This window comes from Macaca thibetana, chromosome 11 (genome assembly GCF_024542745.1).
Source record: "Macaca thibetana thibetana isolate TM-01 chromosome 11, ASM2454274v1, whole genome shotgun sequence".
Lineage (NCBI taxonomy): Eukaryota > Metazoa > Chordata > Mammalia > Primates > Cercopithecidae > Macaca > Macaca thibetana.
In genome coordinates this window covers 128,101,194-128,114,887 of record NC_065588.1, presented here as the reverse complement: position 1 = coordinate 128,114,887, position 13,694 = coordinate 128,101,194, and the positions used below count along the sequence as shown (strand labels likewise).

The 13,694-nt window shown below is 47.2% G+C and overlaps 1 protein-coding gene across 5 annotated transcripts in view; it reads right to left on the bottom strand.

The window, feature by feature from the left end:
• Positions 1–13,694, bottom strand: part of SFSWAP (splicing factor SWAP) — a 93,547-nt gene that overhangs the window by 36,502 nt on the left and 43,351 nt on the right. For 4 of the 5 annotated variants that reach the window (XM_050747688.1, XM_050747684.1, XM_050747686.1 and 1 more), the window contains exons 8-12: positions 13,400–13,640; positions 12,273–12,404; positions 10,996–11,089; positions 9,512–9,683; positions 1,388–1,618 (exon numbers count right to left, since the gene is read on the bottom strand). In XM_050747688.1, coding sequence (XP_050603645.1) covers positions 1,388–1,618; positions 9,512–9,683; positions 10,996–11,089; positions 12,273–12,404; positions 13,400–13,640 — 870 coding nt within the window. The remainder of the gene's footprint in view (positions 1–1,387; positions 1,619–9,511; positions 9,684–10,995; positions 11,090–12,272; positions 12,405–13,399; positions 13,641–13,694) is intronic. The other variant, XM_050747685.1, reaches the window with a different exon arrangement.

The following is a 13,694-nucleotide window of genomic DNA, read 5'->3' as shown; positions in this document are numbered from 1 at the left end:
TGATCTTAATTTTCACAGGTTGCAAAAGCGTCATACGATGCAGTCAGTTAAAGTTTCTGAATAGGTACATACATCGGACAAATCAAATTTTGAAAGAATTAGTTTATAACGTGCCCTTTTTTGGATATTTTACTTTTAGAGTTAGAAGGCTGATGAGACTCTATACTAAAGAAAGCTGGAATAATGAAAACCTCAGAATGGCTCTCAACATATATCCAAAATATTCACACCAGGCAATGGATACTCTATGAGAAGTGTTTTATTCCAAATGATCCGACAGTTGGTTAGTTTACACACAGGAAGTACAGATTCAGATGTACAGGCATGAGTACAAGTTTGCTCAGGGAGAACGCCACAGCACAATGGAAGTTCTTGATGGTGGATTGTGGTTGAAAAATGGCCTTTTTTTTTTTTTTTTTTTTGTGAGACAGAGTTTTGCTCTTGCTGCCCAGGCTGGAGTGCAATGGCGCGATCTCGGCTCATTGCAACCTCTGCCTCCCGGGTTCAAGCAATTCTCCTGCCTCAGCCTCCCAAGTAGCTGGGATTATAGGCGTGCGCCACCATGCCTGGCTAATTGTTTTTTTTTAGTGGAAACGGGGTCTCACCATGTTGGCCAGGCTGGTCTCTAACTCCTGACCTCAGGTGATCCACCCACCTCAGCCTCCCAAAGTGCTGGGATTACAGGCATGAGCCACCTCGCCCGGCCTGAAAATTGGCCTCTTTTAAATGTTGCTTGATCTGAATGTGTGTATACAGGAAAAGCAATTTAAGAAAATCAGTTAGAATAGATAACAACCACAATGCAGCAACCATTATTTGACTGCTTTAATGCAGAATAGAATTTATTTTGGAGTCAGGATGGGAAGACTATATGCTGTCCCCATGCTACCGGCAGTGTTGGAGCGGGTGTGGTGGCCACGCTGTGGCCCATGAAGATGAGCTGCAGCCCGAAAACCAGCTGGGTACACACCACCTTCAAGGGCCCAATGGTTCTGTTGGGAGGCAGCCTCACGAAAGGGCATCTCCTAGTTTGGTTCCTGAGCTGGGAAGCAAGGCTGAGCCTTTTACCCTGGGGCTGCCAGCCAAGCGCAAAGTGAGCCTCCATTAATGCATTCCACTGTGGCGCATGAGGGCTAAGACGGCCAACTCAGTTTCTTCGAAAACAAACTGCCAACGGCACTGCATTTGAGGTTCAGTGAAGAGCAGAGCTCATTCCTCTAACAGAGAACGTTTCAAAACCTCAGACATGTTACACAACTCTCAAATGGGTCTGATTTCCAAAGGCTTCAGATTCTAGTTGGCAGCCTTGAGGTTTTTTGGCTTAGCAGATAAATCTTATATTTATGTATTTCCTTTCTTTCAAGAAGTTTAAAAGCTATCAACAAACCTTGCTTTGCTTCTAGCTCCTCCTGGGTAAGTTGAGGCTTCTTCTCCTCAACAACTACACAGGGTGGGGCAACTGCTGGGTTAGTGTTTGCAGCACTACTAGAACTTTCTTGGCCTTCTTTGCTTTCTTCATCATCATCACTGTCATCATCTAGCTTAACACGATTTTTTTCCAGGGGAAGCAGATCATTTTCTTTGGCCTTGATTGCAAAGCTTATTGGAGCAAAGGAAGCTATTGAGGAAAGGTGAGAATTATGATACATGTTACAGAGTGGAAATCTTTGCAGGCCCTGCTACCCACCTGAGCACAGGCTGCTGGGAAGGGGATGACCAGCATGGAGCCACATCATACACAGGGTCTCTGGTGGGGACGCCGTGCCATCAGAGCAGACCTGGACAGACATGCACTGCACGGCGCTGGGCTGGGGCAAGCCCCTGAACTGTGCTGTGAGAACGACACTGACTGGGCACTGCATGGCAAGGGCACACTTGCTGATGCCAGGGCAGTCACCTGCAATTTTAAATGGCCAATTCTTGTCATTTCTCTCTCTTTTTTTTTTTGAGATGGAGTCTCGCTCTGTTGCCCAGGCTGGAGTGCAGTGGCACGATCTTGGCTCACTGCAACCTCTACCTCCCAGGTTCAAGCGATTCTACTGCCTCAGCCTCCCGAGTAGCTGGGATTACAGGCGCCCGCCACCACGCCCGGCTAAATTTTTGTATTTTTACTAGAGATGGGGTTTCACCGTGTTAGCCAGGATGGTCTTGATATCCTGGCCTTGTGATCCACCCGCCTCGGCCTCCCAAAGTGCTGGGATTACAGGCGTGAGCCACTGTGCCCGGCCTCATTTTTCTTTAAAAAAAAAAAAAAAAAAAGCTCACGGCTCAGCATATATCTAAATTTGCTTCAGGAGGCATATGATGTGACTCCACTATAAACAGGTCTCTTCCAAAAATTCCCCATGATACAAAATAGCCTTTTCTTACAAACCAAAAATTACAGAATCCATGCCTTTATTCAGCAAACATTTTTACCTACTTTGTGACAGGCATTATGTTAGACCATTTTCCACACCTGTAAGAAAATTTCAAACCCAGCGTAACAAAAATTTAGAAGCAATCCCTCCTCCTAGAATATCCAGAAAGTTTAATTTAAGGGAAATATGGAGGCCCTGAAGAAAAAAAATCATCTTCCCTGCCCCACCACTCAATGAACACAGAGTCCCTTTCTCTTTCAGATGCTGTGATAAATGGCTCTTGACAAGAGCTAACTGGTTGCAATAAGATACAGTATTTTAAAAAACCATTAGTTGTTATTTATGAAGAATATTCAAGTAACCCACAATGAAGGGGATGCTAAGTGCACCGCAAACCAGGTGACTGAGAGGGAGGTGGGTTCTGGGTAAACAAGGAAGCTTCTGGAAGGGCTGCAACTTATGTTTGTGATGCTCTGCGGCACACGGCGGGCTACCTGGCCAGCCCCTGGGGGAGGTCCTCCCGCTTTAGCAATTTACGGCTTCAAACCCGGTGTGACGTGAAGTAGACAGTTAAGTATGTGATAGCCCGGACCCTCTGAAATATAACCACTTTTCATCAGCAACTGCCTCAAGGGACAGGGCACACACCAAGACACTAATACCGGGAGAGCAGTACTTTATAACGTCAAAATAATAAGGAGCAGGGCCGGCAGCTGAAGCCAGATGATGAGCACATGTGTGGGGCGTGAGTGGGCATTATATGATATTGTTTTCGTACATGTTTGAGATTTTCCATAAGAAAAAAAAAAAAACTGACAGGGCACAGTGGGTCATGCCTGTAATCCCAGCACTTTGGGAGGCCGAGGTGGGTGGATCACAAGGTTAGGAGTTCAAGACCAGCCTGGCCAACATCGTGAAATCCTGTCTCTACTAAAAATATACAAATTAGCTGGGTGCGGTGGCGGGTGCCTGTAATCCCAGCTACTTGGGAGGCTGAGACAGGAGAATCACTTGAACCCAGGAGGCGGAGGTTACAGTGGGCTGAGATCACACCACTGCACTGCACCAGCCTGGGCGACAGAGTGAGATTCTGTCTCAAAAAACAAAACAAAAAAAAACAAGGGGCTAGACTAAAACATATCATGAAATGATTTAATAACAATTATTTCCAAACCATCTCCCCAAATTAGAAAAATATGCAATCAACAAATAAGAGTATTAAGATGAAAGCTTCTGGAACACTTTCTAGTGATGCTTATTTCATTTTACATTTTATTTTCTTAATATTTTTTGAGACAGGGTTTCACTGTATTGCCCAGCCTGCAGTGCAGTGGTGCAATCATAGCTTATTGCAGTCTTGACTTCCTGGCCTCAAGCAATCCTCCTGCCTGAGCCTCCCGAAGTGCTGGGATTACAAGCATGAGCAACTGTGCCCAGCCTCAAGTAGACATTTTTTGCTTTTTTGAGACAGAGTCTCACTCTGTCGCCCAGGCTGAAGTGCAAAGGCGTAATCTCAGCTCATTGCAACCTCTGCCTCCCAGGTTCAGACGATTCTCCTGCCTCAGCCTCCTGAGTAGCTGGCATTACAGGAGCTCGCCACCATGCCCAGCTAATTTTTTGTATTTTTAGTAGAGATGGGTTTCACCATGTTGGCCAGGCTGGTCTCGAACTCCTGACCTCAGGTGATCCACCTTGTCCGGCCTCTCAAGTAGACATTTTAAAGCTAGTATCTATACATGCCAAACACAAAGCCAAAACCACAGCTACTTACACTAAGAGTGGCCTATGGCACACGGCCCACAGGCCTCCCTTACTCAGCCTTTACAGCTCCACAGAACGGACACTGAGAGGCTTCCCATTTTACAGATGGGAAAACTGAGGGTGAAAAGATTAAGTAAGTTTCTCATGGTACCTCAGGTCAGTGCAGGGAATCAGGAATTACTTCTTTATGTGGAATTTTTCAATCACAAAATTGTTGCTTCTGCCTAGAATCCTCCTTGCAGATCACGTGACAACACATGGAAAGCATGTCCTACCGCTTCAGCGAGTGGTCTCATGCTGCATTCAGAATAAACCCAGTTCCTTCCCAAGGCTGCCACGTCCCTGCGTGACCGGGGCCATTGCTCCACGTTTGCACTGCCCCTCACCTCTGCTGCCGGCCTGCCCTCTGCCTGAGAGCTGCCTGCTCTTCTCCCGTCCCTTTCACATTCTTCAAGGACCAGCCCCTACGAGGCCTCCTCAGACAGACCTGCCCCACCTCTTTCCTGCACACCACTCACTACGATCTGCATTCAGGCGATGACGGCCCACTATCTCCCAGGCAGTAGAGGACGGGACCAAGCGGGGACAGATGCACGGGTGACATGGCATCGGGCACCCCTGAGTGAACCCTCTGTCTTCCGTAGCAAATAGGTTTCTGCTTTTTAGCTAACAACTCTTATTGCTAACTTCTAACTTCAAAAGTAATATACATTTTCTATGGGAAATTTTGAAAGCATATGAGCAAAAAGATCAGCTGCAATCCCAATACGGAAAAAAATCATCTGAACATCATTGGTGGATTCCTCGGCAGAAGTGTACAATGGTACACGTGTGAAAAATGAGGGCACAGCTCCTTGTTTCATAACCTGCTATTTTCACTTAATAAGCAACTCCTTTTTTATTTTTTCTTTGAGACGGAGTTTTGCTCTTTCACCCAGGCTGGAGTGCAGTGGCTTGATGTAGGCTCACTGCAACCTCCACCTTATAGTTTCAGGTGATTCTCCTGCCTCAGCCTCCCAATTAGCTGGGACTACAGGTGCCTGCCACCACACCTGGCTGATTTTTGTATTTTTAGTAGAGACAGGGTTTCACCACGTTGGCCAGGCTGATCTCAAACCCCTGACTTCGTGATCTGCCCCCCTTGGCCTCCCAAAGTGCTGGGATTACAGGCGTGAGCCACTGCGTCCGGCCCCAGCAACTCCTTTCTTTACTGTGTAGACACATTTCCGTGTCAACTCAGACCACTTAGACAGCAAAAAGTAGTATGGACATGCCAATTCACAATTTACCATAACTGCTTCCAAGGTTTTTTTTTATTTAAAAAAACAAACATGCCCTACAACAAACATCCATGTATAGACATCTTGGTAAAACACGTTTCTAGGAGTAGAAGGTCATTTTCATTTAAAATTCAGTCCATATTACTGGGTTGTATCAACTTACACTTCAAAACCAGTACTCCCACTGCCCACAGCCTATCATTGTTCCTTCAAAACCAGTACTCCCACTGCCCACAGCCTCTCTATCACTGTTCCTTCAAAACCAGTACTCCCACTGCCCACAGCCTATCACTGTTCCTTCAAAACCAGTACTCCCACTGCCCACAGCCTCTCTATCACTGTTCCTTCAAAACCAGTACTCCCACTGCCCACAGCCTCTCTATCACTGTTCCTTCAAAACCAGTACTCCCACTGCCCACAGCCTCTCTATCATTGTTCCTTCAAAACCAGTACTCCCACTGCCCACAGCCTCTCTATCACTGTTCCTTCAAAACCAGTACTCCCACTGCCCACAGCCTATCACTGTTCCTTCAAAACCAGTACTCCCACTGCCCACAGCCTATCATTGTTCCTTCAAAACCAGTACTCCCACTGCCCACAGCCTATCATTGTTCCTTCAAAACCAGTACTCCCACTGCCCACAGCCTATGATTGTTACTTTTTTTAAACTTTATCAATTTGAGAGGCAAAAAATAAAAACCTGTTAATGAGGATACATTGAAAAAATATATTTACTGGCCATCGATTTTTCTTCTTTTTGGAACCATCTTTTCATGTCCTTTGTCTATTTCTCTAGGTCAGTGACTGTCTTTTCTTATTGATTTATAAAAGCTCTTTCTATAGTAAGGATGTTAACCTTTATTTTTATGTGTTAGCAATTACTGCCATTTCTGTATTTGTCTTTTAACTTTATTCAGGCCAAGCCCCCATTAGACCTACTAATCTTTCCCCATGATTTACAGCTTCAGTTCTTAGACACTTCTTTCCAGCTCCAAGATTATTTCAAAAAATTACCTTTATATGTTTCTACTTTTCTAGTTTTATTTTTTACATTTAAATACTGGATTTATATGGAATTATGGTTGTCAAATATGTGATGTCTTATTATTTTTCAAAACGGAGAGCCTGTTTTTCCAACATCAATTACTGTTATACTAAAGAAGTTTCATCATAAAAATGTGAGAGAATGTTGCTGCTTTCTCAGCATCTGAGAAAGCCATTCATCTGTTAATATGATAAACTGTACTAGAAGATCTTCTCATTTTGTGACATACTGGGATTCCTGGAACAATCCTACTTGCTCATAACTTATTACTATTTTCATACATAGCTGAATTCAGTTTCTTATCTTAACATCTATACTTGTAAGTGATCGTGGTCTACAGATTGCCAAGCTTTGAGAGCTTCATTCTTTTCCATCTTTCTTAATGCTGTGGAGTGGCTTTAATGATGTAGGCGTTCTATTTCTTGAGGGTGAATTAACTTGACCTTTAATTTGTCTTGGCTGACTGCCTGGGTTTAGAGGTATTTCACTAACCAATTATTTTCAAAATTCTTTCAGGTCTATAGATCTATGTCGGTTCCTTATTTATGAAATAATTTCAGCAACTCATGTTTTCTTAGAAAACGTTATTTTTCACTGATTTTCAAATTCATTCAAATTTGAAATAATGTATGTTCTTCATATACTTTAAAGATACCTATAATTTTTTTCCTCTGTCACACACGCTGGAATGCAGTGGCGTGGTCTTGCCTCACTGCAACCTCCATCTCCCAGGCTCAAACAATCCTCCCACCTTAGCCTCCAAGTAGCTGGGAGGCCAGATGTGTGCCACCAAGCCTGGTTAATTTAATTTTTTTGTAGAGACATGGTCTCACGATATTGTCCAGGCTGGTTTCTACCTCCCAGGCTTAAGTGATCCTCCCACTTCACAGCCTCTGTGAGGAGCTGGTGCTACAGGCATGCACCACCATGCCTGGCTACATTTTTGTAATTTTAGCAGAGACGGGGTTTTGTCATGTTGCCCAGGCTGGTCTCGAACTCTTGGACTCAAGCGATCTGCCTGCCCTGGCCTCTCTATGTGCTGGGATTATGGGCGTGAGCCACCACACTCCACAGCAATTTATTTCTAAGAAATCTTTTCCACGTCTGATAATCAGTAGCACAAGTTTTATATTTTCAGTTTTGTAGAATACAAATTAGAGACTTAAAGATTTTTCTCCTGTTACGCAGTCTGTTTCAGAGATGCCCATATGCCTGGAGGCTCAGCTGTGTCTTCCGAACTTTGGAATCTCTGTGGGCGCGATGACATTTCTGTCTCCGCATCTATTCAGAGAGAGGCTGGCCTGTGCTTTTGAGAACTGAGAGTTAGCATGAGTTTTGTCAGATACTGAGTAGATCTCTGTTCAGGTGTCTCAGGCTTGGGTGGATGGAGACGGGAAACTTCTGGGTGTGCTGTTTTGTCTGCCAGGTGCCAGGACAATCAGGGAGGTGTGGAGAAGGCCATGCTGGTTGGCAGCAGCCTTGTGTGCAGGGCTGCTCCTCTGCGAGCCCCACAGCTGGCAGGGGTCAGGCGCCTTCCCTGGGCTCACAACCCCTCTCCACGCCCCAGAGCTGGCTGCGTCAGGCGCCTTCCCTGCGCTCGCAAACCCTGGGGCAGGAGGCAGGTTCGGGCTGTGGTTTCTTTCTGGGTGTGAGAACGGATGAGGTACTGCTGCCTCTGGGATGCCCCCAGCTTGTTCCAGCCTCCTGACCACCCCTCTGCGGCTGACGGTCGACTCCCCTGGGGTCACCGCCCTGAGTCTCAAGGGCACTTCTCTGCGAGCTCCAGGTGTGCTGCCTTACCCTGACATACAGACAGTACCTCCCCCTGCTTTCTAGAGCAATAACCATTTTCATCCTCTACTTATTACAATCCTTTGGTTATTCCAATGAGAGTCTGCGGGTGGCCGGGAAGGGTGAGAGATGGATCATTTGTGCTCAGGTAACCTCCTGGAATGAGAGGCCCAAAGACACACATAGTGAATTGCCTAGTTAACAGTTCATCCACACGGATTTGGTTTTGCTGAATGATCACCATTCTCATACAGCAAGGCATCTTTATGCAAAGAATGGTCCTCTTACCACCCCAGCCTACTTCCTCAATCTCTCGTCTCCACTCTGCCTTTCCTTCTAACCCAAGAGCTGTCACCTCGCCCCACTGCCACACCTGTCACACTCCATTCCAGGCCACCAATGCCACCAGAAATCTCTGAAGTCGCTCCAGTGGCTTAATTGCATCGCAAAGTCACCAGACTGGATAAAGTTATTCTGCTGACCTGAAACCTGTCAGATGTACCGGCCCCTCCCCCAAAGGGCACGCCTGGACAAGCTGGCCAAGGATCCTTCACCAGCCACCCCCCCAGTCACTGCTGACTACCTACCACATCTCAGCACAGGGCCGGGCAGCTCGCACCACGGGGCTCCTGCCTAGGGCTGCACCCCCGCCTCGGTGCCTCCCGTTCCTCTCGCAACACCAGCTGAACGCCTCTCCTCCACAGAACCTCCCTCCTGTGGGGGAGCCCACCGCTGCTCCACACGGGCTTCCATGAGGTTCCTGGCTACGGGGCCTGCTCTGGCCTTTGCTTCTGTCTGCTTTTTAATTGCACTGGCTTTTTATTTTTACGTGCATGTGTGTCCTGCAACATGAAAGTCTCCCTCCAAGAACATAATAAAGTAACTGAAATCGAGTGAGCGAAGTATCGCCTGGCAGAGATTCGCAAGGAACCTGCTTTGACAAGTAAGTAAATGAATTTCATTGGTACAACAGTTTGCATATAAATAGCTTCAGAAAGTCCCAGGGAGTATGAAGGATTATTTGAAACTTTCTGCAAACGTCCAGTACAGTGAACAGACTGTTAAACAGACACATACCTAAGGGCTGCTCACACCCACGTTACCTCCAGTGCCACGCTAGGCAAGCACGACACAGCGCAGAAGGCGGAGGTTTCGCCGCAGCCACCTGCGGGGGCCGCCAACCCCAACCCAGCCTGCAGGTGAGGTCGCCGAGGATCCTGCGCTTGCCGACTTACGGTGGAACGTGCAAGGCCAACATGCAAGTGGCAGCGTACCTTTCACCAGCTTCCCGTCCGGGACGGTCTTACTGGACGACGCCTCCTTCTTCCCGCCTGAGCCTGCCCGTGCTCCCACCTCGGCCGTGTCTTCAGGCGCGCCGTCCTCCCCAGTGTCACTCGGCTTCTCAGGAGCAGAGTCTGTGGGAGCCTCTTCCGGTGCGGACACAGCCTAGAGATGAAATGTCACTATAAACTGTCAGCAAGAAATTATACAGACATTTTCAAAAAAGAGAGATGTATACAGTATGTATGTTTCACTGGACAACGGCAACTGTACATTACTGCCCAAGCAGCACTGGGAATAGACTTCCATATCCAGATCTGCTATTTTTTCTTACAATAGAATGTATCAAAGAGGAGCAGAAGATTTTCTCCTGTCTGAAAAAACACTATACTCTTTGAAGCCCTAATACTGCCTTGGGAACCAATCTTCGGTACCTTTTCTTTGGACGCTGATTACTGAGAATTCTTTAAAAATACCAAATTATCCTCATCACCTACAGAGGAGTCAGTTTCTTTCAGTGTGGGCCATGCCATCGGAGATAAAGGTCTGAAGAAATCTCCTGAGAAGCAAGGTCCATGTCATCTCTTCACCAAAACTGGCTTTACAAAAATGTCAGGGTGTCTGTATAACTGAGAAGAGCAGAGCAAAGGCAGAAGACGGGGCTGCGGGACAAAAAGCACTTCCAAGGGCACCAGCACCACGCCGGGGACCTGGTGAGGGGGAAGGGCGTGCAGGAGCAGGCAGAGACCATGCTGCAGGACACCCCCAGCAGCAGCTGGCCAGGTGTGAGGCGCCCACATATATATATATATATATATATATATATTTTCTTTTTTGAGACAGTCTCACTCTGTTGCCCAGGCTGGAGTGCAATGGCATGATCTCTGCTCACCGCAAGCTCTGCCCCCCGGGATTCATGCCATTCTCCTGCCTCAGCCTCCCAAGTAGCTGGGACTGCAGGCATCTGCTGCCACGCCTGGCTAATTTTTTGTATTTTTAGCAGAGATGGGGTTTCACCATGTTAGCCAGGATGGTCTCGATCTCCTGACCTCATGATCCGTCCGCCTTGGCCTCCCAAAGTGCTGGGATTACAAGCATGAGCCACCGTACCTGGCCATATTTTATATATTTCACACATGTTAACACAACACATGCAGGGTACCCGGCTGTCAGGAAATGTAGCTAAAAACTGTAGACAGCCAAAACATTGAACAGCTGAAGGAACAGGATTTTTTTTGTTTAGAATGTGCTGGACAAACAATCATCAGTACTGTGAATGTGGGCAGATGCTTTCAATAGATCAAGTTCCAGAGCTAAGGGGGACGTGAAAGATGGAGTATGCCAGACACACATTAAAGAAAGGTGAAGAATCACCCAGCCCTTTCACCTGTAGGAGAATAAACAGAAAGTGACTTCTGATCTGGAAGGCAGAGCCACCTGTAACAGCTTCACGGCCTCCCTGTGTTCAGACACGTACCTGCGTGCTATCGCCCCCTTCTTTCTGGAGGAAGAACTGCTTCTTAAACTCATAATAGGCATTATACTGGTGCCATGGCTGCAGGAATTCAAATCTGAGCAGAAGGAGAAAGAAAATGGGTCATTTACCAACATAAGCACACTGAAGTAACAACAGGCCCTGTTCTCCTAGCTCTTTACTGATCTCCACAACCCCACAAGGTGGTTACTATTACAGCTACTCATAGACGAGGGAGACGGCATACAAGGGGTCGAAATCGCTTGCCCGGGGTTACACAGGTCACACGGCAAACTGACAACATATTTTTAGGCTTTACTAGCACTGAAGCATGGGACATTACTTGGTTTTTAAAAAGAAGGGTTTGTGTCTAGATTTTTAAGGCAGATTCTTGAAAACCATGAATTATAGGCTTTTATTTTAGGTAGCTTCAAAATTATTATTATTATTATTTTTTTTTTTTTGAGATGGAGTCTCGCTCTGTCGCCCAGGCTGGAGTGCAGTGGCCGAATCTCAGCTCACTGCAAGCTCCGCCTCCCAGGTTTACGCCATTCTCCTGCCTCAGCCTCCCGAGTAGCTGGGACTACAGGCGCCCGCCACCTCGCCCGGCTAGTTTTTTGTATTTTTTAGTAGAGACGGGGTTTCACCGTATTAGCCAGGATGGTCCGGATCTCCTGACCTCGTGATCCGCCCATCTCGGCCTCCCAAAGTGCTGGGATTACAGGCTTGAGCCACCGCGCCCGGCCCAAAATTCTTACTTAAAAAATGAAACAAACAAAAAACAGGTAACATAATTTAAAAACACCACCCCAAGTCTAAGCAATTTAACAAGCCAATTAAAAAATGTATTTATCTAAAGACATTGGTTGCGTGTGGTGGCTCATGCCTGTAATCCTAGCACTTTGGAAGGCCGACGCAAGTGGATCACTTGAGGTCAGGAGTTTGAGACCAGCCTGGCCAACACAGTGAAACCCTGTCTCTACTAAAATACAAAAATTAGCCTGGCGTGGTGGTGCGCACCTGTAGTCCCAGCTACTTGGAAGGCTGAGACAGGAGAATTGCTTGGGCCCAGGAGGTAGAGGTTGCAGTGAGCCGAGATCACGCCACTGCACTCCAGCCTGGGTGACACAGTGAGACTCCATCTCAAAAAAGACATTTCAGCCAAGAAAAGGATTAAAAATACATAAAAAAAAAATTCATTCTGTACCTACATTTTTTAAAAAAGGCTAAATGAAATCCCCAAATGCCATATACCTAACATACAAAATTCTTCTTCTGACCTTTGATCATTCTTGGCACGAACACTGGTCTCGAACTTCAGGCCGTTCCTGGCGACATACTCGGCTAGCTTGTCAATCACAGGCTGGACGTCGGGGGGCGGGGGGATGATGGTGGCCACGGGGGCAAGTGCACTGTGGGAGAAGAGTCTGTGAGGCCCCTGGGCCTCAGGGGCTCGCCAAGCTCAGTCCTGGCTGCTCGGAGGTCCTCACCGCCTCAGATGTCCAGAGAGACATGTGAGTTACAGTATATAGGGGAGGCTCTTGTTGAAGGTGATGCATACGACAGAAACTAAAGTCAACTAGACAGGATTATTGTCGAGTGAAAATGGGGATTTTAGTGATAAAAGGTGCATTTTTCCTAGTAATTAACATTTCTCCCCAATCACAAGCTAATTCTTAGAAATAAACAAGAGTAAGTTTTTGTTGTTGTTGCTGTTATATTAAAAAAAAAAGTCAGCAAGCATGATTCAGCTTTCTTCATTTCCTGTTTGACTTGCTCAGCATGACCAGAAAGAGTCGTTTTTACAGAAACTCCCGTGTTTTATTACATTTCCCAAGAGCCTCCTTTCAAGGCCGGGCATTCCAGGCCCTCTGGTAAAGCACCTGTCTCCTCCTCGTCCCACGAACACTGGGGGCCCTCGCTGTTGGGGAAGCTAGGGCTCTGCCGATGGCTTCACAGGTTAACTAAAGTAGCTGCCAGGCCCCCGCAATGGCCAACAGCTTGGGAGACTCATGAAGCACCCCAACATCACCTTCCTCAACTTTACGAACCTGCATGTTTTACAAACAACTGCAGTTTCACTGCATACTGATTTTGCCTAGCACAGCTCAACTGAGACTCTGACACAAAGCGCAAGAACAGATGCTGGAGATCTGGGGCCAGCGTGCAACGTGAAATGAACTCAACTTTATAAGAGGTTTAACTTCAACGCTAAAAAGTTTGTGCTACGACCATTTCTGTTTTCCTGTCAACTTTGTAACTTGGGGATTTGGAATAATAACTACTCAGATAATGGGGACCCCTATATGTGATCCAGATTACAAGCCCCCCATGGAGACACAGACGGCTCCAGTGACTGCAGTGCTAAGTGACCCACACAGCAGGCACCGGCGGACCCTGCTCCTACCTTGTGGTGGTGGTTGTGGAGGTGGCCCCGCTGCTTGTCTCCGCCGTGGTTGGGGGCGGCGGTGGCGTGGTCCCGGGAGGCGGTGGGGCAGTGGTCGTCACTCCGGGGGAGTTAGACACGGTCACACCAGCAGGAAGGGTGCTGTAGTAAGTGGCCACGTCGATTCCGGGAGGGGGCGGCGCCAGGCAGTAAGTGCCATCCGGTAGCATGTAGTAGCTGTAATACATGGCTGCCACGGTCGCTGTGGAGACACATTGCCCGGGAGTAAGCGTGGCCAGCGACAGACTGGTCCGTG